At 41.9% G+C, this 24,785-nt stretch overlaps 1 protein-coding gene across 5 annotated transcripts in view; it reads left to right on the forward strand.

Annotated features, from left to right (window-relative positions):
* Positions 1 to 24,785, forward strand: part of VGLL4 (vestigial like family member 4) — a 143,894-nt gene that overhangs the window by 83,478 nt on the left and 35,631 nt on the right. For all 5 annotated transcript variants that reach the window (XM_019732657.2, XM_019732658.2, XM_074312984.1 and 2 more), the window contains one exon: positions 20,235 to 20,424. In XM_019732657.2, coding sequence (XP_019588216.2) covers positions 20,235 to 20,424 — 190 coding nt within the window. The remainder of the gene's footprint in view (positions 1 to 20,234; positions 20,425 to 24,785) is intronic.

Raw genomic sequence — 24,785 nt, forward strand, 5'->3', positions numbered from 1 at the left:
ACTCCGTCTGCAAGGCTTTTACTGATTATCTTGTGGGCTCAATTCAAAGCTTTTGGAGGATGAGTTGTTTGGCTTCACAGAAGGCACATCGGGAGTCAATGGCAGTGGACACATTAGAGGAAACAGGCATCAGCAGATAGTATACCCATTTTCTCTATGGGGAAACTGAGGCACCTGTGAGGGCTGCTTAACTAAGGTTCTGACTGCTAAGGAGTTGAACATTTAAAAAACTTAGAGAAATATGTCACTGTTTGAAAACAGAGGTGAGCTCTCCTAAAGGTGACCTTGAGCTGTTTTACATGTTTCTGCTGGCGGGAGGTCCCCAGGACTGCTTAAGTCTTGCTCTCTTGGTTCTTCAGGCAGTTCCTGGCTTGAGCATTGAGGTAGTTACAGTCATTAGTTCTCCTTCACACTGCATTACGGCCAAAACTGTCCCTTAGGCAGTTGGAGATGTTTGATTGATTGGGCATCATATTGGTTGATGATAGCACTGATCGGCTTTGAAAATGGAAGAGGCGCAAGAGAAGATATGTGCTAGTAGGCATGGAACCTTCTGGGGAGCCTGCTAAAATTACAGATGGTTAGGGTCTCTGCACAACTTTTTCATGAGCACCGGGGTCAGGCTTTCGAATATGCATTTTTTAATTTATTTTTTTTCAAATATGCATTTTAAATAAGCATCTTAGGTGATGATTCTGATCTAGGTGGTCTGGGGACCACACTTTGAAAAGCACTATATTAAGTGGTGAATAGGAGCAGCCAAATGAGAAACAAACAAGGAGGATTTGCACAGATTGATGAAAATAAACTGAGAACCACTTTTGCTTTACCTAGGAACTCGGTACATCATGATCAGACTCAACCCAAAGTCTGTGTCCGTGTACGCGTTATAAGGCATATAGGGCAGCAGATGGTGTGCCCATTTTCTGTGTGGGGAAACTGAGGCACCTGTGAGGGTCTCTTAGTTAATTTATTCCAGAGTTTTCAGGAATATATCACGTGAAGTCAGTTCCTGAATAGTCATAGAAATATTCAGCATCAACAACTTACAGAAAATCCTGAGGTAAAGAATATAACTTCTTTTTAGTATACAACACCTGTTTTTAACTGTACTAAGATCCTTTACTGCTTCTGCTTCATAGATCCTTTCTTTTATTCCTTCCAGCGAGTTCATCGTGCCTTGACATTATCCCAGTACATGATCTGCCGTCTTAGTGATGTAACTTGATTATGTGTGGAAGCCAGGATTTGGATATGTATAAGTTGATGTCACTTTCTCCATCTGGGATTGTCACCTCTGGTTTTAGTCACCTTTGCGATCCATAATGGGTCTAATGTGAGACTTGTCAATGAATCTTTGGCAAGAAAGGTTGAAATGTTAGCCGTTTAAGATATTTGTTGAAATATCGAGTGCTTAAGTAAATGGGTCTTTCCAAACCGGAACAGCCCTGAAAATGCACAAGTCTTTCAGGACTCAGTTTTCAGTGCAACAGATGGAAACCTCTCGATTACATGAGCTCACATCTGTCTCTCTGATTTGACTGGGCTTGTGCCATAATGTGCTCTGGAATTACGGATCTGTAATCCCTAGAAAGCATGGTTGAAGTGAGACTGACAAAGAGCTGGACCCTAAAGGTTACTGGCACAGAGAGAGAGAAAATAAGGAGCTTGGAGAACTAATAGTGAAATAAATGTCAGTGGTTGCAAACCACTCATCCATTTAATTTGCTAGAAGTTAATATAGTAGACCCCAAATTAAAATGTTTCAGTTTTGCTTTATTTCTTCATTAGTCTAATTCCCATTGACCTTGTGTCAAGGCTAAAACAATTTAGGAGCATTCTAGCGTGGGAACAGTTTTAACAATCACTATCAACGTGGTTTTAAAGAAAATAGGTTGGTGAAACATATGTAGATTCTGCACTCTATTAATAGTGTGGCATTGTATTTCTTTATGGATCTCAATAGAGCTATTGTAAAATTTGGAGATTTGAAGTGCGGAATATTGTTACTGTTCATTCATTTGATGCTTTGCAAAGTTGTATGTGTGTCCATTTGCTTATGTGAAAATATTTTGCAAAGTATTATTAGCTCAATTATGAATGTTACTGATGGCACCTGTAGGGCGTTCATTGAAAATATGAGTGCTGGCTTTGTGTCCAGTGCTGGGGAGCATTCACTGCTGAACATAATACAGCTCTTCTCAAGAAGCTGACAGCCTAGTATTGTGTTTTCTTTATAGGCAGTATTAGGTATCTTATAAGAAACAGGTTGGCATCATGCTTGTTGTAAATTAAGATAATATTTACAGAGAATAAATTGTATGTGTGCGTGGGGGTCGGGGGGTGTTTAGAACCTGGGGGTGAGGAGAGGAGGGGATTGGAATTGTAGGTGAAGGCAATCAGCAAAGGGCAAAGATGGCCAAGTATACAAGGTTGGACAATTAAGTTCGCGAACTTGTCCTAGAAAAAGTGCTACATACCTCATTGCTGAATATCACTACGGGCACCTTCGAAGTACTCCCTTTGGGAAGCTGTGCACCGACGCCAGCACCTAGTCCACCCTTCAAAGCAGTTTTGGAACTCTTTTTTCTGGAATGGCCATCAGAGCTGTCATCATATTACCCTTGATGTCCTGAATGTCATCAAAATGTCTTCCTTTCAATATTTCCTTTATCTCTGGGTAAAGAAAGAAGTCATTGGGGGCCAGATCAGCTGAGTAGGGAGGGTGTTCCAGTACAGTTATTTGTTTACTGGCTGAAAACTCCCTCACAGACAGTGCCCTGTGAGCTGGTGCAGTGTCATGATGCAAGAGCCATGAATTGTTGGTGAAAAGTTCAGGTCGTCTAACTTTTTCACGCAGCCTTTTCAGCACTTCCAAATAGTAAACTTGGTTAACTGTCTGTCCAGTTGGTACAAATCCATAATGAATAATCCCTCTGATATCAAAAAACATTAGCAACAGCATTGCAACAAGTTCACAAACTTAATTGTCAGACCTCATATATGTGAGTATTTTGCTTTTCAACTTGAATGTCATCATTGGCTCCCCCTAGCCTGCAAAAGGAAGTCCAAACTCTTTCTTTAGCATGGCCCAGTAGAAGAGACTGGCCAGAATTGTCATTCAGGAGACCTGTAGTGGTGGCAGTCTGATTGGAAGTGGGTAGAGGGAGGGCTCGTGGTGGACTTCGGCCTGTAGGACTTTGTTTACTGGCAAACTCCTGCTCATCCTTCAAGAACCAGGTGGGGCATGTTCTGCTCTATCACACCTCTCTGAATGGTGTGTGACTTGGAGCAAAAAGTGCTAAGCCACTTTTGGCCTCCTTTTCCTCCTAAGATGAGACTTCATAGGTAATTACAAGGATGACGTGAATTCATGGGTATAGAGCTTTTGCAACGTCACGCAGTACCCAGTTAATGGTTCCGGTGTTCCCCATCATCCTGATGAGTAATTTCAGGCAGAGAGGTTTCCCCCACCTTTATGCTTCCTCTGCACTTCCATTACCAACAGTAAGTTACGGAGGGGGGGGGACCCTGTAAATTCCCTGAAAAGCCTCCAGTGTGGCCCAAACTGTATAGGTAAGGTTGTTCCATGTATTGACGGGGTCAGGTGGGAAGTCCACATTTATTTACCCCTTTTTATAGTCATTCCAGGGAGTCTATTTGAGGGTAACTTACAATGTAAAATATTTACTGCGTAAAGGAGCTTCTGTTTGTACTGTTTATTGGTGGGAGGGTGGGGTACAGGGAATGGCAGGGTGGGATGAGGGGACTGTCATGGAATCCTAAAGGACTTGGTTTTCCTGCTCTTCCTCCCCCGCCCCATCCTGGTTCTCAGCTCTACTCTCCCTAAAGCCTCAAGCGAATCTGGGACCCCCTCTGCCTCAGCACACTAACTGCTGGGGAAGTGAGACGTATTGCCACATCCCAACTTTCAGAAGGAAGACTTATCTCATTACACACCTGAGGGCATGTGGAAAAACTTTCAATATAATTGTATTCTGTGTCAGTGATGCCTACTTCTTCAGCAGTTCTCGAACCTCATTACATTTTTTTTCCATTTTCATTTTGGCAAGTGTGGAAATGATGTAATTCACTTTATATTTTGGGGTTGCCTGTTCCTTTACCTCTAGGAGGAAAACATTGGAATTTGTGTTCGTCTTTGCGTTTCTGATCTGTGTGATGAGCAGACAGACACATAACCGGCTCCAGGAATGCTGTCTAGTCCATCACACTGTGTCCTGTACCTCTGAGCCAGGAACTGGCTGGTGGCTCACCCGAGCTCAGCTGTACCTTTGAAGTGGAGGGCAAGCCTTTCATCTTCCATCATTTTCACTTAATGACAGCACAGCCTTTGATCAGCTCAATTTTCCTCCTCTTTTGCTTAATAATGAGTCACTTGGAGGTAAGGAGAAACCTGAAGTAGGTCCCAAAATGGCCACAACTTTTTATGAGCACAATGGTTGTTTGACCTTCATATCTTAAGTAAATACACCAGAGGGAGTCAGCCCTTCCTTGCCGCTCATTGATAAAATTTGCTCGCTGGATAAATGTAAATTTAAAACAAAGAAAGGTGGGAGTAGACAGGGTGGGGAGAAGTAGAAATAAAATGGAAGCAACATACCCCTCCCCCAATATTTTAAATTGTTTAATTTGGGGAACTCCCCTTCACACTGGCCTATAAAACTTATCAGCGTCACAGGGATGTTTTGTGTTTTGGAAACTAAATTCTTCGCACCAGTGGAATATTCCTTTTCAGGTTAAATTTTATGACTTTTTAGTTTATTATTTAACAGTCTCTTTTCTTGGGACTTGGTAAGGATACAAAAAGTTATTGCTTGGATAGAATTCTTGCATGAAGATCTTAAGATTCCAATTAATGTTAAAATCTGGGGGAAAATCTGCAATAGCTTCTTAAAAAAGCAACTCGCAGATTTACATTTTCTTTGGTTATGCGGCATACCATTACTATGCCATTTTTCTAAATATGAAATAAAAATATATTTTGATACTAAGTACTCTTATCCAAGTATGAAATTAGCTGTTTGCCTCTCCAGTGAATCTCCGATAAATGTTTTAATACCCTTCAAGCTAGTCAATGTATTTTTAGACTTAGGTTCCAATAGTCTCTTAGTTTTTGTTTGGGGATTGCAAACTTCTTTTAATAATAGCTTATGTAAATTACAATTATTGAATAAAATGTGTCTATAAAAGGACTCCAAAATATACTGGATACTGTGAAAAAAAACCCCAACGTAACTGTATATTAGCTTAGCACCAATTTAATGAAGGATGTCAGGTTGTAATTTTTTAGAATTGGTTTATTTTAACATCAGATTTCATTTGAGTGTGTTTTAAATCATTGTTCAGAATTTTTTTTCTATAAGTATGTATTATTATTCTTCCCAATTCAGGTGTTATCCAGGAAATGAATGTTAATTTATCGTAGATAATTGGAAGCTCTTAGCACACATAACCCATGCCACCAAACAATGGGTATCGATATTGTTTACAGAAAATGAGTTTTGATATACTGAATTTTTTCTCCAACAATAAAAATAATCTTATTAGAGTACTAAAAATGTCAACTGACTAATGAAAATGTGGATGGAGAAGGTTAATTAGACTTTGTTGGAGCAACTTGTAGAACTTAAAATATGGAGCTACACTGCTAACTCTTATCTTCCCTCTTCATATTGATAAGCTAGAAACAAAGAGTAACTGTCTGGCTTTTTTTTTCAATTTGTATAGTTTCTCCACTTATAAAGAAGGAAAGATCAGCGTGAGTATTGAGAGAATTACTAGGAAGATGAGGATAGCCTGTTTTGAAAAGGCCAGGAGACTCTACCAGCTAAAATACGTCTCCAGTTCTCTGATCTGATCTTTTAAAATGTCTCTTGGACTTGCCTCTTCTCCACCCTCAGAGATTTGAACATTCTTGAACACCCCCCCCGCCCCCCGCCCCCGGCCACACACATACATGCATCACTGCCCTGTCTCCTGCTCAGGTGTGTCCCTCCAAGAAGTCATCCAGCATAGTGTCCTTTGCCCATCTAGCTCTGAAGCTTTGCTTTAGTTGTGTCAACAGTTACAATGGCTTCAATCAGTTGCCTGCCACAGCAGGTCTAAACAGTCTGTCTGAGCTTAACACCCTTTATTATCTGACCCGTCTATCTACTTAGCCTAACTCTTCTACTCGAAGAAGTGAGCCCTTTGTTCCAGTTAGATTGATCTCCCACACACGTCATTCTTGCTGTCTCCGTTTATTCATACAGTTGTTCGTCCCCGCGTGGAATGCCCATACCCTCCATTTCCAAGTGTCCAAATCCTGCCTACTTTTCAGATGCCACTCCTGACTCTTACAGGTAGAATCTGTCTTCCTCATACAAAATGCCCATAACTTCCCTTTTTAAAATGTAATGAGTTTATTTCTATCTTCAAATTAATATTTGAACACTCCATATTTTTATTCCTAACATGACAGTCATTGATGGATATGACCTGTATAAGCTAAAGCTCTTCGTGATCCTCAGTGATTTTGTTGTCAGTTGTTTAACAGCTTTATTGAGATGTGATTCACATACCAAACAGTTCACCCGTTTAAAGAGCCTCTCTTTTATTTTGGTATTTATCACTTCTTCCTTATAGTTGAAATCCGTGAATTACCTGTCACTCCTACTAGAACTAAAATTCCTTGAAGCAAAGACCAGATCAAACATCTTTTTGTTTCCCTTAGTTCCTGGCATTGTCCTGCAAACATACCAGCCACTAAAATGCTTTTGAGTGAGCCACATCCCCTTATTTCTTTGGCTAGTCCTAAATCTCAGACCTTCTTTAGATGGGGTTGTATTCAACAATTAGCGCCTAGCCTTTAAAATAAAAACTCTGTGTGTCAGTTTCTAGGATAATTTGGCAGAGTTACAAGTTCAGCTTAACTATCCTTTTGAGATGAGGACTGTCTCAAGAAGAGAGCTTGGGTAGCAGCTTTCAGAGCAAAGGGAAACAGACTAGGGTCTGCCCCTGGAGCCCAGGTCCCTGAAGTGGCCTGGTGGTTTACCAGCCTATCAAAATGTTTGTAAGTAGTGCTTATAGCTGGGTGACATGGTTAAGAGCCACAGTGCGTGAGGCAGACAATAGGTTTATAAATATTTTAAGATAATGAAGACCAAGGAGCGGTGACTTGCCAAGGAAGAATTTGATGAAGAAGGTAGGACTTGCACGCTAGCCCAGGCCTGACCATGAGGGGATGTTTTCAGTGCGGGGAGGGGAGCTGGGAGAGTATTCCGAGCACGAATGGAGAACAGGAGCTGTGGAGTCTGGGAGGCGTGTGAAGACTGGAAAGAGAGGAGTAAAGCTGAAGGGATCGGCTGTGGAAATCTGGACTACTGGGTTGAGAAGGCTTAGATTTACTCCAGCAAATCCAATCCAGGGACTTTACTCTATCATGATGGGAGGCTGGGGGACCATGCTGGAAGACTGTCTGCCCAAAGGAGAAGGAGGAATTGAAAGAACGATCAGTTAATGTTAATAGTTTTTATTTGCCTGAACCATACAGGTCAACTTATTCAGCAAATATTTATTGAGCACATGCCATATTCTAGGAAGAGTATATAAGCCAGGCCCTGGTCATACTGGATGTTTTCTTACGTTTTTCTCTTACTGTCTTTCACATAAAACCATGTCCCAAATCAGACCTGTGCTGATTTGTCATCAGGGGCGCCATATTTTATCCAGTTTAGCTCTAGTCTCTTGCACAGCAAATAAAAGATGTTTAATAAATGAGCAAGAGATTGAGTGATAATGACAAGACGCATACCCCTAAATTACTGCTATGAAAGGGAAAAGGTTACTTTTTTATACCAGAGAAACCTGTGGGCACTGCCTTAACCAAGTAACCAAGTGGCTTCACCAGGTTTGTCCGGACGCGATGCTTTGAGATGTGCATTGTCCCTCTGCAGTGTTCTTGCCAGAAGTCAGCACATCTAATAACAAGAATGTGATCACACCACCAAAAAAGTGTGGGACAGCTAATTGGCCTGGATTATCTAAAGTCCATGTCAGGAAAGGAAAAAAGATAGAAAAGTTTCCTTTAGATAAAAGAAAATTAAAGAGACAGGACAACTACATCGAGCCGTGTGTGATTCTTGATTGGATCCTGGGTTCAGCCCCACCCCCCCACCCAAAAGAAATAGTTCAATTGGGGATATTTGAATATGGGTTGGATACTAGTGACAATATGTCAACTTTTTCGTGGGTGTGGTAATGGTATTGAGGCTATGTCTCGCTCTTGGAAGACACTTGTTGACGTAGTTAGGGGTGAAATATGATGTCTACAGGCTACTTTAAAAAAATTATAGTGGTTACAGCCAAAAAGTATGTGTGTGTAGATAAGCTGACAGAATGAATCAAGGGGAAGGGGATGGGATGTTCATTGTTCATTCAGCTTTTCAGTAGCTGAAAATTTTTTTTGAAATAAAACGTTGGAAAAAATAAAATGATTAGGTACTTAGCTCTTTTAGTGACAAAGTTTGCAAAATCTTACTGTAACTTTCTCGTTTTCCCAGTCTTCATGGTATTAAGCACTTGAATTATGTGCATGCCTGAGTTCTTAATGCTGCTTTCACTCTCTCAGTGTTGTGGAGTCTTTGAAGTTTGTGTCCTATTTTAATGCTTGGGAAATTCACTCTGGAGCTTCTGAAACCAGCATGTGTAGCATCGATAAGTAATATAGTAAGTTAATGAATGCATCTTGGTGGGAGAGCAGAATGACTTTCTGAGATATTTGACTTAGGATATATGTCACATCCCAGCCACCTGCCAACTCCTCCGTCGGGTCTGGAGCTGATGATGCAATTTCATATTCGAAATAGGTGGGTCTTCAGTCCAGACGCCAGTTTGTGTGAGAAGTTTGAATTGGTTCCTGGGAACCTCATGTTGTTCCTCAGGGTCTGGACTAGAATGTTTTGCAGAGAACAAAATTGCCTATTTATCTTTTGAGAGACCATAGCAAAGATGTTAGGATTGCTCAGGCATCTATAGTTTTTAGGTTGGAGGTGGTGTTAGATGGTCACTGGAACTCTGCCATGCAGCTCAGCCCAGCGAGAAGGTACCAAACGCCACAGCAGGATGCCCGTGGGTTGGGTTTTGAAATACGAGATGACTATGGATGGGCCAGGAGGATTTCTGAACTCATTCTAGTGAGGAGAAAGGTAAATGGAAGCAAGCAAATGAGTTGAGAGTGTGTGCGTGGGGATAAGGGGGCACTGGTTTACCAAGCGTGGGTCCCTGTGCCAAGTTTCTTTTTTAATCCTCGAACTAGTTCAGGGCCTCTGTGTGAATTTTCACACCTGTGGCAACAGTCACCGGAAGTCAGGTAGCAGCCCCAAGGTCACCTTGCTGGCTCCTGCCTGAGCAGATTTGGAATGCTCTCTGACCCATGCTCCTTGGCACTACATCTCCTGACCTCCTAGATCAGTTGGTGGAAACTGTATATGTGGGAAGTTTATTAGAGGAGAGGAACTCGCCTGAATGGTGGGAGCAACATTTGGAGAAGTTCCCTTTGCCCCTCTCATTTCATCCTCTAAATGGGACTCGTTATCAACTGATGGAATTCAACACATAGTATAATTTTTTTTTTAAATGGCCTGTTCTGGCACTTTTTTATATATTTTCATTGATTCTCACAGAAATCCCTCAAGGTAGATGAAAAAATAAAGGCTCTGGAGAGAAGAAGAGACTTTGGCAAGATCATACGTTTTTGTGATTGCAAAGCCCACTTCCCACCCCTGGGGTGTGGTCAGCGATGCAGAAATGATGGCCCCTGTCTCACAGGACAGCACTGAGCACTCGCCAGTTGTGACAGAGGAGTGGGACGCGGGAAAGCACTTTGAGGAGGCCGCCCGTGATAAATCTGCCCTAGAGGTTCAGAGGGTTGTGGGCGATCAGGGGAAGAAAAGGTTAATGTCCAATTGCTCTTCCCTCTCCCAAAATCGTCTCTTCTTTTCCCCCCTCCAGTGGTCAGTGACTGATCCTAAGATTCATCCTGCCCAGGGCCACTGGCCCAGTCATACCTTCTAGAATTCCCTTTAATTAAAGAATGTTTTGAACATGCAGAAACTAGCATGTTGCCTTAGGTGTCTAACCTGTCGCACGGCAAAGGGCTAAAAGAGAATTTCTTTGGGTATTTTTTACTCACATTTTGAAGAGGTGATACCATTTCCACCCAGCTTAATTTCCCCACTTCATGGCAACTGAAGTCCCACGGGAGGTGGCTCCACGGCTGGAAAGGTTAGAACAAGCCTCCTTCAGCGATTCCTTCTAAACATTTATAATAATAAGCTCTACCCAGAGAGGAAATTGAGCCCCTAGCAAAGTGCCTGATTCCAGTTCCATTTGCAAACACTTTGCTTCCATAATTCTCCTCCTTCTCATTAACAGTAACATGTTACAAAAGTAGATTTGCAAGTAAACATAGTGAAGGATTTCTGGCAGGCTTAAAGAGTCTTTTCCATTAAGGAGGGTTCTGTGCACTTGGCATTAAAGGTTCCTGTACTGCCATTTTCTTCTTGGGGTTCACAGGTCATGTGTCAGTGCTGGGGCCTCAGACGGGGACATGTGAGGACATGAGCTACCCTGGACTGATGCTAATATGCGGGTGGACAGCCCTTCCACCTTCACCAGTACGATAAAAGCAGGCCTTGTACTCGAGACTCAGCGTCCCTGGCTTACTTGGAACTCTCTGCAGCCCGCGTCACCGCCACAGTCGGGGGTTGCAGGACCGAGAACAGAAGTCAGTGTGATTATTAGATCTGGCTCAGGAAACCAAGGACACTGACAGGTGTTTGATCTTTTTGATTCCCAGTTATGATTTACAAAGCCAAAACCCATCCATCCTGACACAGATCTGCTCATCTGCAGCCTGAGTATGTCACTGTTAGGTACCTGAGTTTTTCTGTAAGCCAAGATGATATATAAATAAGACATTAATTTGAGTCCTCTTACTTTGTGATAATTTCAGCCAGGTTAGTATTACATAACCTCTGAGGATACAGTTAAGTTATAAAGTGAGTTCAATAGGGTAAATGAGATTTTAGGGACTATTTAAAACCCGGTACACAAAATTATTTTAAGTAATGCAGAACATACTAATTAAATGAATAGTAATGAATGGATGTGACTATAACAATTTTTATTTTAGTTTAGAATGTTTTTAGTACTTTTCAATATCCAGTTGAACCTTTCTATCCAACCTTTTAAAACATTTTAGTGTATATTTAGAATGGATATTGAGAATTGTAGACCTCTTGCCATTTCTTTGGGATTATTTTCTACCCTTTTCCTTCTGGTCCCTGTAGAGTTACAGATATTTAAAACCATTGGGGACTGGTGACATCATCCACCCTTGGGCATATCTGGGAGCAGGCGCCACCTAGACACGCTGAATCGAAATCTGGGTGAGAACCCCATGTGGTCTCTGAGGACCCTCCCCTTCGGCCATGCTTTTCAGAGCAAACTCTGGTCTCTCCATTGTGTTCCTTCACCCTAAGGCACAGCATGAGTCTCCGCACTTTTCCTGGTACTGAGCCAAGAAGTCCACTTTCTTTTAGTGCCAACCCGTGGGTCTCCTCTCCATGGTGGGTTCTAAGCTGGAAGTGGCCCTCGTGCATGCGATTGCTTCCATTTCGATCATTCCCACTGTGTTAGGTTAGTCAGGAAGACCACGCATTGGAAGCTGTTTAGTCTCAAGGTAAAGAACGCTAACCTTTGAGTCGGACTAGGTTTTAGTCCTCTTCTCACCTCCTCCTTTCCCTCTTTTCTCCTCCCTTCCTTATGTTAGTCAGCAAGGGCTGTCATCACAAAATGGTGTAACAGGCTGGGCGGCTTACACAACGGACATTTATTCTCAGGAGGCTGGACCTCTGTGATAGAGGTGTCCGCAGGGTTGGTTTTTCCTGAGGCTACTCTCCTTGGCTTGTAGACGCCTGTCTTCATGTTCACATGGTCTGTCTTCTCTGTGTCCTAATCCTAAAGTGGACTTCTTTAAGGACACCAGTCATATTGGATTAGGGCCCATCCTAACGACCCCATTTAATCTTAATCATCACTTTAGAGACCCTGCCTCCAAATATAGTCACATTCTGAGGTACTGTGGTTAGGACTGCAATGTATGAATTTTGGTTGGGGCGGGGGGGGCACAGTTCAGTTCAGTTCATAACACTTCCTCTCTCCCCATCTCCCTTCCAATATCCATCTCTTCTTCCTTTCTTCCCTTCAACTCCCCCCTCACTTCTTTCCTTAATCTCTAAAGCATCCTGCTTAGCCAGAAAGGATATGAAAATTGGGAAATCTAAATGCCACTTTTCTCCTTCCAGTTCTTCTATTAATCAGCTTTGTGACCTTGAGCAATTCACTAATTCTTGAAACACTAATTTCCTTAGCTGCCAAAGGGGATTTATTCTTCCCCTCTTCTCTCACAGGACTGTAGTAAGGAAAAACCAGAATAATAGTTTACAATTTAAAAATGCTTTTAAAATAAAATATTCTAATATAAAATACAGGAACGCTCTGACAAAGTGTAATGCTTATGGGATTATTTGGAATTGAAATTCTAACTTAAATGGCATGTTTCAACTCCACACGTTTTATTGTGTTGTTGTTATCCTTAATTGTGTTATTAGCACTTAGCAATACAAGGTTGCAGGATTTTTCTTGTCAACAGTTGTTGGAGCTGAAGAAAACACTAGATCTGATCCGCTTAAGCCAAGCTCAGTTAGGGGTCGAACTGGGCATAGCCTCCTCTACCTGGCTGACTGGACAAGAGTGACCTTTAGCTGAGATTTGGCCTCCAGATGTAAGATTGGGCTCTGCAAGTTTAGAGCTGTTAACCTGGGGCTGCCTGCGAGGGACAGTGGGAAAGGCACTTGTGTTGCATATTGAGGGGTGATGGGAAAGAGGGCTCTGTCCCCGAGTTGTAGAGAGTTGTAAACTCGTACGCTGTCCTTGTACTGCTGGCAGACACTACGTCACATCTTTTATCTCTGCTGGCTCGCCCGGGTTTCATCGTGTTGCCTAACAGCTCTCCTTGTAAAAAAAAAAAAAAAAGAAAAAAAGAAATAAAGAAAGAAAAAAGTTAACCAGGATAGGGATAGCCACGAGTTGAACTATTTGAAAGAGGTTGACTTCACTGTTTTCTCCCCAGCTGCTAGTCTGTGAGACAAAGAAGTATTATTTGAAAGAAAACGAATAAGCCCTGGCTGCCGGGGCTTCTGCCCTGCATGGTCATGAGTTTGTGAGATGTGAGATGGGTCATGAAATGTTAGAGTGCGGTGGTTTTATCAGGGTGCTCTCTTGCCAGTAGGTGACGTCATCCTGCTCGCCCTGGGCTGTGGTCAGACAGGAGACGTCCCTGTAGCCAAGTGGCTGGCTGGGGCGACCAGCTGTGGTTTTTTTTTTTTTCGTTTTTTGATTTAGGTTCAGACATGATAAGGGTGGGGAGGGGAGTAGAACATAAAGTCTTGGAAACAGCAAAGATTTAAATTGTGGCAGCAAACTCTCTGTTGGGCAGGCATAGACATTTTTGTGAAAAACTTATCCTTAAAAGTTTCAGCATGATACTTGAGTATAGTTGTACCTTCCCCTTTTCCATGAACACAAAGGCATTGGCATTTCAGCTTTGAGCTGTTTGACAAACCTTCATTAAACGACAGTAAATGCCATTATTTTGATTACTTTCTCTGGAGTCATGCCGCCGTCTAACATGCAGTCACAGATCCCTGGCTGGCGGTGGGCCCACGGAGTTGGTGCCCGGGTACTGTGATGGGGACGTGAGAGACCCAGGTTCCAGTGCTGCTTCTGCGTCTCCCTTGAATCCCTTAATCTCCCTGAAACCAAATCACTTGCCTCGTCTCCATGTTGAAGGTCTTGGCCTCGATCACTCACTTGTATGAAAGTCGGATCTGCATTTCGAGGACCAGCTTATTTTCATCTCTGGTTTCAGTTGACTGACTGCAACTCTCTTGTAGGATTTGAATAAATGAATGAAGCTGGAACTGACCATGAGAAGTGTACTTGATTTTTAATTACATCTTCAGTGGGGTGGCACATTATTAGTTAACAAGACTTAGTGGAATCAGTGTTTTCTCCTACATGTAAAGCGTGTCCTATAGAAGTTTAATATTTCTCAATCAGCAATGACCGTAAGACTTAACTTTGGAAGATATGCATTATGTAGAATGTAGACTTTTAGAGAGCCGAAGTTGGGCCTTCCAGAGGATCTAATGGAACCACTCAATTTTGCAAATGAAATAGGCTGACAAGCTAAGTGCTGTTTTGAAGACCCTCGAGTTAGATTCCATGTTGCATCCAGTCTAAGATGAACCATTGTTTCACGTCCCACTAAGAAAGAAACAACCCTGCCTATTAAAATAAGACAAAATTCGGTCTTCGCTATATTAAAATGTAGGAAATCAGGAGTGTTAGAATTGTTAAAATATGGTAATAACGGGATTCTGAAACTAGGCTACATATTCCTGGGTCTCGTCCCTCCTTTCTATCCTTTAAAAAGAATTCTAGTATTTCACCAGAATCATTATATAGCACACCATAAAGCTAAGTGATTTTTTTTTTTTTTTTGGTTTGTTTCTCTCGGCTAATTTTTTTCATTGAAATTAGTATGTATTGATTCTTGCGAAATCTTGGGCCATAATCTTTGCTCATCTTCACTTGGGAGAAATAGTTAAGGAATATTTTTGGTCTATGTATTAGAACTACCATCATGACTGAAAACAGCAGTTAAGTAATTTTTGTATCAGGCATTTTTTTCTTCAGTAACGTATACCTAGATATAAAGGCCAAACATTTAAAAATTAAACTTCTTTTGTTATAACTAATTTTTTTTAAGTGAAATTGACAATTGTAGTTAAGCCAACTTGAGAAACTTAAAATATTGGGTTACTCAGACAGCTCAAATCTCCCTTCTCCTGTTTATTCTTGGAAAAGAAAGATAATCTTTTTTGTTTTTCAATTACCAAACCCTTGTGAAATTTAGAATACAAACTAGCACAAAAGAAAAAAAGTCTTTTATGCCCTCAAGATAAGTTCCTTTTGGTGTGTTTTTTTTTTTTCTCCCCTGCTTGTGATCAGGGTCTGTATAAATGTCATCATTTGTTTTTCTGACAGTACTTCGCACAGCCTTCAGCATGTAAGAGGCACTCACACGCAGTCTGATTAGAGGCTGAGCTGCAGCTTATCTGACTGTAACACTGTATAGAGATAGAGCTATAATAACAAAAGGTTTCTTTTTATTTCAGGGAAAATTAATGGATGCTTGTCCTTATTTAACAGTTAAGTGTGAAAAACCTGAGAGAAAAGGATCTAATCACACTGGGGTCTTCGTCTACTTATAAATACAGTCTTATGTGGGGGTGGGTAATAGCTTTATTGACGTGTAATTCACACACCAGACAATTCACCCAGTTGAAGTATGCAATTCAGTGGTTTTTAGTGTATTCAGAGTTGTGCATCCTTCACCACTATTCATTTACAACATTTTCATCATCCCCCAAAGACACCCTATAATCATTACCAGCCACTTGCCATTCCTCCTTCTCCCAGCAATCACTAATCGACTTTATGTCTTTTGGGATTTGCCTGTTCTAGATATTTCATCTACACGGAATCGGAAATATACGGACTTTTGTGTCTGGCTTCTTTCACTCAGCGTACTGTTTTCTAGGTTCATTCATGTCGTAGCATGAATCAGTACTTCAGAATTCCTTTTTATGGCTGAATAATATTCCATTGTGTGGATATATCACATTTTTTTGGGTATCCATTCATCAGTTGATGGACTTGGGGTTTTTGGCTGTTATGAGTAATGCTGCTATGAACATTCATGTATAAGACTTTGTGTAAAAATATGTTTTCATTTCTCGGGTATATAGCGAGGAGTGGAAGTCGGGGTCCTATGGTAACTCTCTGTTTAACCTTTGAGGAACTGCCAGCCCATTTTCCAAAGGAGCTGCACCATTTTACACTCGTACCAGCAATGCACAAAGGCGCCAACTACTCCACGTTCTCATCAACATTTGTCATTATCTGTCTTTTGATTATAGTCCTTCTAGTGGGTGTGAAGTTGTAACTCACTGTGGTTTTGAGTTTTGTTTCCCTGACGGCTGATGATGTTGGACATCTTTCCATGTGCTTATTGGCCATTTGCATGTCATCTTTGGAGACATGTCTATTTAGAGCCTTTCTGTTTTCAGACTGGGTTGTCATTTTATTGTTGAGTTGTAAGAGTCATTATGTAAATATGTTCTTAAATAGATCTTTTTAAAATTCCTTATCCAATGGCATCTTTGATCTTGAACATATCCTAAAACTCTGTAACGGGGCACCCAATTGCCCTGCTTCCTTCCTTCATTCAGTCAGTATTTACTGACCATCTGTGTGTGGAAGGTGTTGTGCTCTGCGCTCTTGTGTATATAAAACGAATAAAATGTCCCCTGCTTCAAGGAGCAAATCACAAAACAGGAAGGGAAGTACCATAGTGATATATTTCTGGGGGTGTTCAGAAAAAGACGAGATGACTCTCGGTTTGAGGAATCACGGAAGACAACCTGAAGGAGGCGGCATTTTCAGTGGCCTTTGCAGGATGCGTAGTATTTAAATACAAGACGATTGGGGGGGAAGAACCTGAGTAAAGAGCCTGACGTCAGACTGTGTGTTCTCTGTGGAATGACGACTAGTCTAGTTTAACTTTTAGGGCTGAACTTTTCAGAGCTTAAAAAGAAGAATGCTAGGAACAAAGACCAGAAGGGTAGTTGGGACCACATGTTGGTTTTGAATGCAGAAGCAGCCTTGATAGTATTTTATCAGTGACTGGTGAACCCCTGGACGTTTGGGGTTAGGGTGGGTCAGTGTGCTCAGAGCAGTGCCTTGGAAACAGAGTGTATAGAGGTGCGTGTGATGATTTGGGGGCGGCTGGTGATGGAAAGCAGCAGTGCTGTGTTCCTGTCTTGGATACTGACATGTACAATAGAAGACAAGAAGGCCGCTAGTTAAGAAACTCCTGTGAAATTGTTTAATCTCATGATTCTCAAACTTATTTTACCATGGACTCACCTTTTTTTTCTTTTAAAAAAAATAACATCTGAGATACATATTTTGGATTTTGCTGACTTAGCTCAATATAACACAAGTAATAATTTCTTAGTCAACGTTGGTTGGTTGGTTACTTGATCAATTACAGGATTATGGCTCGTAGACTTAGATCACTAATTCTAAGGGCTGAAGGCATGTTAGATATTGGCTAGTCCATCCCCTCCTTGTGTGGAGGCTGGAAAGAGGGGAAGTGTGTGCCCGTATTTACCAGGTCCAAAGGAAAGGGAGCGTGTCCTGCAGGTATCTTGACTTCCAGACCAATGTTCTCCTCAATTTTACTAAAACAATTTTAACCTTCCTTTGCTACATACACAATAATAACAACAAATCCTGCTCTACAAGCCCTGCCAGGGTCTTCAAGGGTGGAAGCCCAAAGATGAATGAAGGTATGTGATAGACCAGACTCGTGTCCGCCCTTCTAACTGGATGCTTTTCCTCCTACCCATAGTTTCTTTGGTCTAAGCTGTATGTGGGGCTTGCACAGTGTTTAGGAGGAGGTGTTCGTCTGATTGTCAGGGTGGATGGGTTCTTACAGTTAACCTGTTAACTGTGTGATGCTGAGTAGGTCTCTCCATGTTTGGGGCACAGATTTCTCATTCCTTCAGCCTTTAGAATTAGCGATCCAATTCTGTGATCTGCAGTCCTGTAATCGATCAAGCAACCAACCAACATTTACTAAGAAGTTGTTATTTGTGTAATACTGAACGAAGGCAGCAAAACCCAAAGTATGTGTGAGGGAATCCGCGTGTCCAAGACCCCTGTCGGCGGCAACAACATGCACGTCCCATCATCTCTAGGGGATCTGGTAGTTAGGTCCTAGCCCTTACTGAGAGAAGGACCACCTGTATAGCTCCCTTCTGGGTCTGTTACCGCCCCACGCTCTGCCTCCCTCCCCCTCCCATGTTAGAAATCTCCAGTGTTTTCGGTGGATTCCTGTGGACTTTCTTCTTTTTGTGTCAGACACCAGTGATTTGGTCTTAAAGGTAAACTGTATCAGTTGGACGAACTTGAAACGCAAACAAGCACAAGAACTTACACTAGATGGAAATTGTGGAGTAGAGCGGGGCTGTTGTTCTTACCCCAAGAGTTTTGCTTTTCCCGTAAAAGTGTGTGTTGTGTTGAGTGACTTCCTTTTTTGGAGTGATGTGAAGTTGTTGCTGTGATGGTGGCTTTGCATGGCAACTGCTGTTGTCACACATCTGGCATCTAATGAAATGGCTCCCAAAGCCCAGGGGTCCGCACCGAGCCTGGGTACTCCCATCCTGCTCGTCCTGCCAAGGACGTGGGGAAACACTGGGCCGCAGGCGTGGTGGCTCTGCTGTGTGGATGAGGTTTGATTTGCAATAGCTGAGCTCCTGGGAGTATCATCAGGGCTCCTCCAAAAGTTAGCTGGGCTACTGACGCTTCACACTGGCAAGTCCTTCTCCCTGTGGAGGAGGCAAGTATAAGAAAGGGGGGCATATCTGGAAAGAATCTTTTCAAATTTATCAGGGTATAAATATCAGCACTGCTTGTTTGCTTGCTTGCTTGTTTAAACCCAAAATTACTAAATTGGAAATAGAGGTCAACCAAAATCCCACTGAATTTCTGAGTGGAGCAGGCCAGCATAGGGCCTATTTATTAGGTATTTCATTTAAAATGGAAAGTTCCAGTTTGCAGTGGGGCCAAAAATCCCTAAAAGAAATCCTTACTGGAGGTGTATTATGGGTCACTGTATATTTGCTAGTTTATATCTTGGTGACTAAATTGGCAAAATTTTTATTTTTCCTGGTAAACATTCAGAAGGTTTTTTTCCTCACTCCTTTCCCTCACAAAATCATATTTGTCATACGTGTATGAAGCAAAGGACTGTTAAAACTGTCCACACATCTGCGATGATATGAAAATTAGTGGTGGCAAACAAAGATTTCCTTTCTTAGGTACCACAAGGCCTCAGATGAAGTTGACTTTATTCTAATATTACTCTCAAATTGTGACCAAGTGGAAACAAAATTGGTCGGGCCTTAGAGACCAATAATATGAATAGCACAACAAAAGGGTTATTCTTTGTGAAAAAATTTAGGTCCCCCTACCCCCCATAGGACTTAGAAAACTTAAAGTTTTCTCTCAAAGTAATTATTACTGTTTATAAATTTAGGTGGTATACAACCTTTATTAAAGCATGTAGAGGATTATACTTACTTTAATTCATAATGAGGAGCAAAGTTATCACCTAATACAAAGCCTTTTTGGAAAGGGAATGACTTTGAAAAATCTTTAGAAAACTGCACCTGTGTATTAAGCTCATGATAAATTATGTGCAGAGACTTTGTGCTGATAATAATCATAATATTTTGAACATGCCATTTTTACTGTACTCTAAGAATAAGATTTATTTCCCAATCAACAATGCATTTTTATTTCTTTTAACTTTTGGGGCAAATATATGAATTATTAGCCCATAAATTTTCCTCATTCTTTGGGGAAAAAAAACAAAAATATAACAAAAATGTAACAAGCAAGAAAAGTGAGTTTGGCATAGTTGTTCTAATGAACCCTACGTGTTAGATTATTCTCTTACCGGTATGGAGTCGAATACCCATAAATCCAAAAGACATTTCATGTTTTAAGTTAAGTTTTGAGATGGCTTATGGTCAGTAGTTTTTCCTTCTGTTACTTTATTGCAACTTTTCATTTTAAACTCTCCCCTAAAGAGTTGTTGAAGAACATAGTAATTGTGTGAGGTGAGGGAGGTGTTAGCTAACTCTGTGGTGGTAAACGTTTTGCAACATAGAAGTGTATCAGATCAACACACTGTGTACTTTAACCTTACATAATGTTATATGTCAGTTATATCTCAATAAAGCTGGGGGGACAAAGAGTTATTGTGCTAAAAAAACCACGTTCGTGTAAAATGTCTCATGCTTGGCAGCTAACCTTACGCTCAGACCGCGTTCTGAGAATGGCAGCCAGCGTGTCACGTTGCCAAAAACTTTCCACTGGGAGTATTTTGCAAGGGGCCGGGAGGGCGGGGGGAGCCACGGGCTGAGGTGGGGACATTATTCCTGCTCGGTGACTACATCATTTCTCTTGCGTAGGTGAAGCTGCTCTCCGGGGAGAACCCAGGATGCAGACCATCCCTGTGGCGTCTGCCCTCACCAGTCACCGCACAGGCCCCCCACCCATCAGCCCCAGCAAGAGGAAGTTCAGTGTGGAGCAAGGGGACGATGACCTGGACTGTGAAAATGACCATGCTTCCAAGATAAGTCGCATCTTCAACCCCCATCTGTAAGTTCCCTCAGTCTGAAATGTGGGTGTTCTGATTTTGGGTTGTGGGCTCAATGCCAGGGCCATGTTTCTCTAGCAACTTTGTGTCAGCGATGAAGTGAAAGGATGACTCGTGCTCATCTGCCAGGAGCAGGTATTAAACTGAGCTTAATAACGCGCAGAGAGACATCTTGTTTCCTTCCAGCTCACTCGTGTGACCGTGCGTGCGTTTTCCCCTTGGACATTAAGTTTCCCATAGCGCGTCTCAGGGTAGTGGTCTAAAGATGTTACCTGCCCTTACCGGTACCACTGATGGTTGTTAGGAAAGCCAGTCTTCGGTGAATGTCTTTATGTGCCTGGGACATGGAAGAAAAGGTTATCACCTGAGCAGACTTCTGTAAAATGTTTTGCTTAGGAGTCTGGAATTGTACATACACATGAAGAAGTATTAGTTCTCACCTTGTGTGTTCACAATGTAAACTGGAGACCTTCCCAAAGTGGGAACGATGGATTTTTGTGTTTACGATAACGTGCTGCTCATCACATTGGATGTGTGAGCCTGTTGCAGTGGTTAGAGAACCAGACTTGGGGCCAGGACCTCTGGGTGCTAGTCCTCCACCTGCCGCCAACACTCTGTAACATAATCGTGACATGAGTTGCTGCACTTCTGGGCCTCAGTTTCCTTATTTGTGAAATGAAGGGGTTGAAATGAAAACTCTGAATCAGTGCAACATGACCACGTTTGTATTTGGAAAACAGCTTGTTCACTATATTCTGGCTTCCCCTTTGCACTCTCTTCTAACACGGCCATGCCTCGCAAAGGGATCGGAATGCTTCTTCACATGTTTTCAGGACTTGGAGACACCCAGCCAGCTGCTCGGAGAGTCTGCTCTGGCAACTGTGTAACCAGCCAGTCTGATCAGAGTCTGGGGTCTTGGCAGAGGCGGGGAGGTAGCTCTCGTTATTGGAAGGAGTCTCTCTGTGTATCCAGGTAAAAAGGCCCCTCCTTTCCTGCCTTCCCACGCATGGATTAATGTTGTGGAATTATTCAAGATGCTCGGCTTCCCCGGTTCTGATTTCTGAGGATGCTGCTGTTTCTGGCAGGAACATGAGGCGTGGAGAGTTCCTGTTTCCTCATTGGCCGAGGAAACCTTGCGCAGTTAGAGGTGGCTGATAACGCCAGCAGCGCTCTGCTGCCTCAGCGCCAGCAGTCCTCAGCATTCCACGCATTCCAGCCCGCTTGGACTGTTGTGTGCAGTCATAAGACACACTGACAGAGGTATTTATCCTCCAATAAATCACTATAGTGTTAGTCAGAGGCTGAGCCTGCAGTCTGGAGCCCTGGAATTTGCTACAATCAGGAATCCAGCAACAAGGCCCTGCAAAAACAATGAGCTCTCGCAAACGGGTTGGCTCATAATTTAGATCCTGGGCGCTCAGCTATTTGGAGTTTATATTTTTGTTACTAGGAATTTCTTCTTCTCACACATCCCCTCTTCCCCAAACCCAAATAAGAGATGTGTGTGTGTGTGCGCACGCGCACACATGTGTGTTTTAAATTTTATTGTAAGGAAGGGGGAGGCAGCCCTGAGATATTATGTTCTGGGATCACACATGCCTTAGTTTTAATTTGTAATTCTGCCACTTACCAGCTCTAGACAATCAATTTATTTGGGCCCAACATCCTCCTTTGTAAAAATGGCAATAATAATAGTTCGCGTGTAGAACTTTTGTGAGAATTAAGAGTTAAAATTTGCAAGGAGTTTGGCGCAGGGCGATAGTTGATGCAGCTGTTACTTTTATTATTGGTAAGTCCATTGTTCCAATCCTGGTGATAGAGAGAATACAAATACTGTTGTGGTGAATTTTATGTTTGAGAGGGTGTGCGTTTTGTCAGAAATAATGGTTTCAAATCCCAGCTTCTTTATCTTTCAGTGGAAGTAATCATAGTTCATTCTTCATAGGATGATTGTTGGGCTTAGTATAGTGCCTGGCTTATAGTAACCACTCAGCTTTAGTTATTAATAATGTTATTAGACTATTAAAGCATTATAAATAATTATTAGAATGGTAAAGCATTCAGAAAATGATTTCATAACTCCTTGGGTGGTTACAAATATAGGTCTGTGATGACACTATAAAGTATAAATAATAGAATCGCTAGATTTTATGTGCAACTCATAATTGACGTCATCATGCAAAGTTTTAGGAAAATAGAGACAGCAGCACCCCAGTGGACCAGACGCCCTGGACCTAAGGAGGAAAAGTTACCAGTGTGTGGTCAGTTCCTTCTGGTGTCACTTGTTCCCCATGTGATAGTTACTCATTTCAGTAACATTACCATTATTTCTACTTGTGTTTTCTAAGTGCCAAATGACAGATTTCACAGGCAAACTGAAAAGATGCTGCATCTCTTCTTCATGGTATTGGGTACTTAGGAAGTACTGTTGTTTGATTTGATGACATGTTTCCTATTTGAGGTGTAACATGTTCCCTCCTTTTTATTTAATATGTCTAGGAAGTTTTCTATAATAAATTACAGATTATTTGGAAAAGAAATGGTCTAATATATTTGTTTAAGAAGATTACAAAATGATTTTTGCTCTTTATCTTCTTAGAACATGTTAATGTCGTGTAATGAAAATGTATTTTGCTTACTTTATCACTGAAGAAATCACAATAATTCTGGAGGAAGGAGTGTTGTTGAAAAACAGTTTTGACAGCTAGCTAAGAGGGTCTCAAAGATGTGTGCTCTGGCTGCATTTCATTATAACCATCACGTTGAGATATTTTCCAGTAGAGATGGGGAGATTGAGTGGCTCTGAGCCAGAGCAGGAAGCTGCAGAGAGTATGACTAAATTGCATCTGATTTGATTTGGGGAGGAAGAAGAGAGAGAAGAGCGGTTTCCTTTGAATTCCTAGAACTTGGAAATGAAGAATTTCTAGGCTGTTGTTCCAGCCCTTTATAAACCTGGGTTATTTGAACTCTTTAATTTTCTTGTTGATAATGGTGACCCTGAGAAATATATTTTCGGGGTTTTGTTTGTTTCGTAAGGAAAGTGTTAAGAACATGAATGACTTATGTGGAATTGAGATTACTGTATCTGCTACTTAGAAAGAAAGTGGATTAAAGTATGAAGTGAGGGAGGGTAGAGTGGGGTTCCTCCCATGGACACGTCAAGAAAGTAACTTGTGCTGTGACCTTGGTATTCAAGTCTGATCTGGTAAAGAAGAGCTCTCCCTCTCCCCCCGTCGGTCTATTGTCCATATGACTCGTCGATTTCTGTTTAATTCAGTGAGCTGTAGCTGTCCCTGATTTGGCAAGTAAAAGCCCCTTCAACTGGCTCTTGGTGTCCTTGTTCCATGCCTCCACTTTTTTTTTTCTTCTTTGAGCACTTGCTTATTTTCTGGCACACAAGATGCTCATCTTGTAACCTCCCTGCCCAGCCGTGGAATCAGCCATATTTCCAGGGAACCCTGGTTCCCTTTAGGGGGGAGTGGTATTTGGAAGCCAAGATCTGCGAGCTAGGTGTGTTGCGGTGGTGTCCTTCCTCTAGGTTTGGGTTGTCTCATATGGTAGATACTAGCTGCAGGTGGCAATTTACATTTAAAACTAAGTTTACAAATTCAGTTCTTCAGTTGCACTGGCCACATTTCAGGCTCATTAGCCACACGTGGGTGGTGGCTGCCCTGTTGGACAGCACACATATAGGACGTTTCTACTAGCACAGAGGGTTCAATTGAACAGCACTGTGTCTAGACCCTTCCAGTGGAAAGAGTGAGGACACGATGAGTTCCTATTAACACTCGGATTCTAATCCGATTTCAGGGTTCTTCCTCTTCCTCCCCCCCCCCCCCATATTGGTTCCCAACGGCATCAACACATTTACATATTGTTCAGTCCTACAGTCACCTAAAATAGTTTCAGCATTGCTATGGAAATAGCACTTCGAAAAACAAACCTACTAAAGAAGAGTTCAAGATTTGCCGGTGGTTCTTTTTCCCCCTATGCTGAGGGAATAACAGTCCAAGCGCTGACTTCAGCAGTTGCTTCTTCCCCTCCACACCTTTCAGTGGTGTTGTGTTAATTCACATATATATGGGTTCATTCATTGGTTTCCATTCAGCTGTAGATTTTTTTCCCATCCTTGCTGATTTTTTGAATATGTAAAACATTAACAGGCTTCTGAAAGTCAAAACTATAATCATTTCGCAGTATGTGTAAGTCATTATGCTGTACATCTTAAACGTATAAGGTAACATTTATTAGATCTCAAGAAAACTGAAAAAGTCAGAACTATGTTAAAAAGTATGCGGAGAGAAGCATTCCCTTCCTTGTGTCTTTCGCTTCTTTTGTTCCCTGCCCCTGTGGGCAGTTATCC

Source organism: Rhinolophus sinicus, linkage group LG10, assembly GCF_036562045.2.
Source record: "Rhinolophus sinicus isolate RSC01 linkage group LG10, ASM3656204v1, whole genome shotgun sequence".
NCBI classification, from domain to species: domain Eukaryota; kingdom Metazoa; phylum Chordata; class Mammalia; order Chiroptera; family Rhinolophidae; genus Rhinolophus; species Rhinolophus sinicus.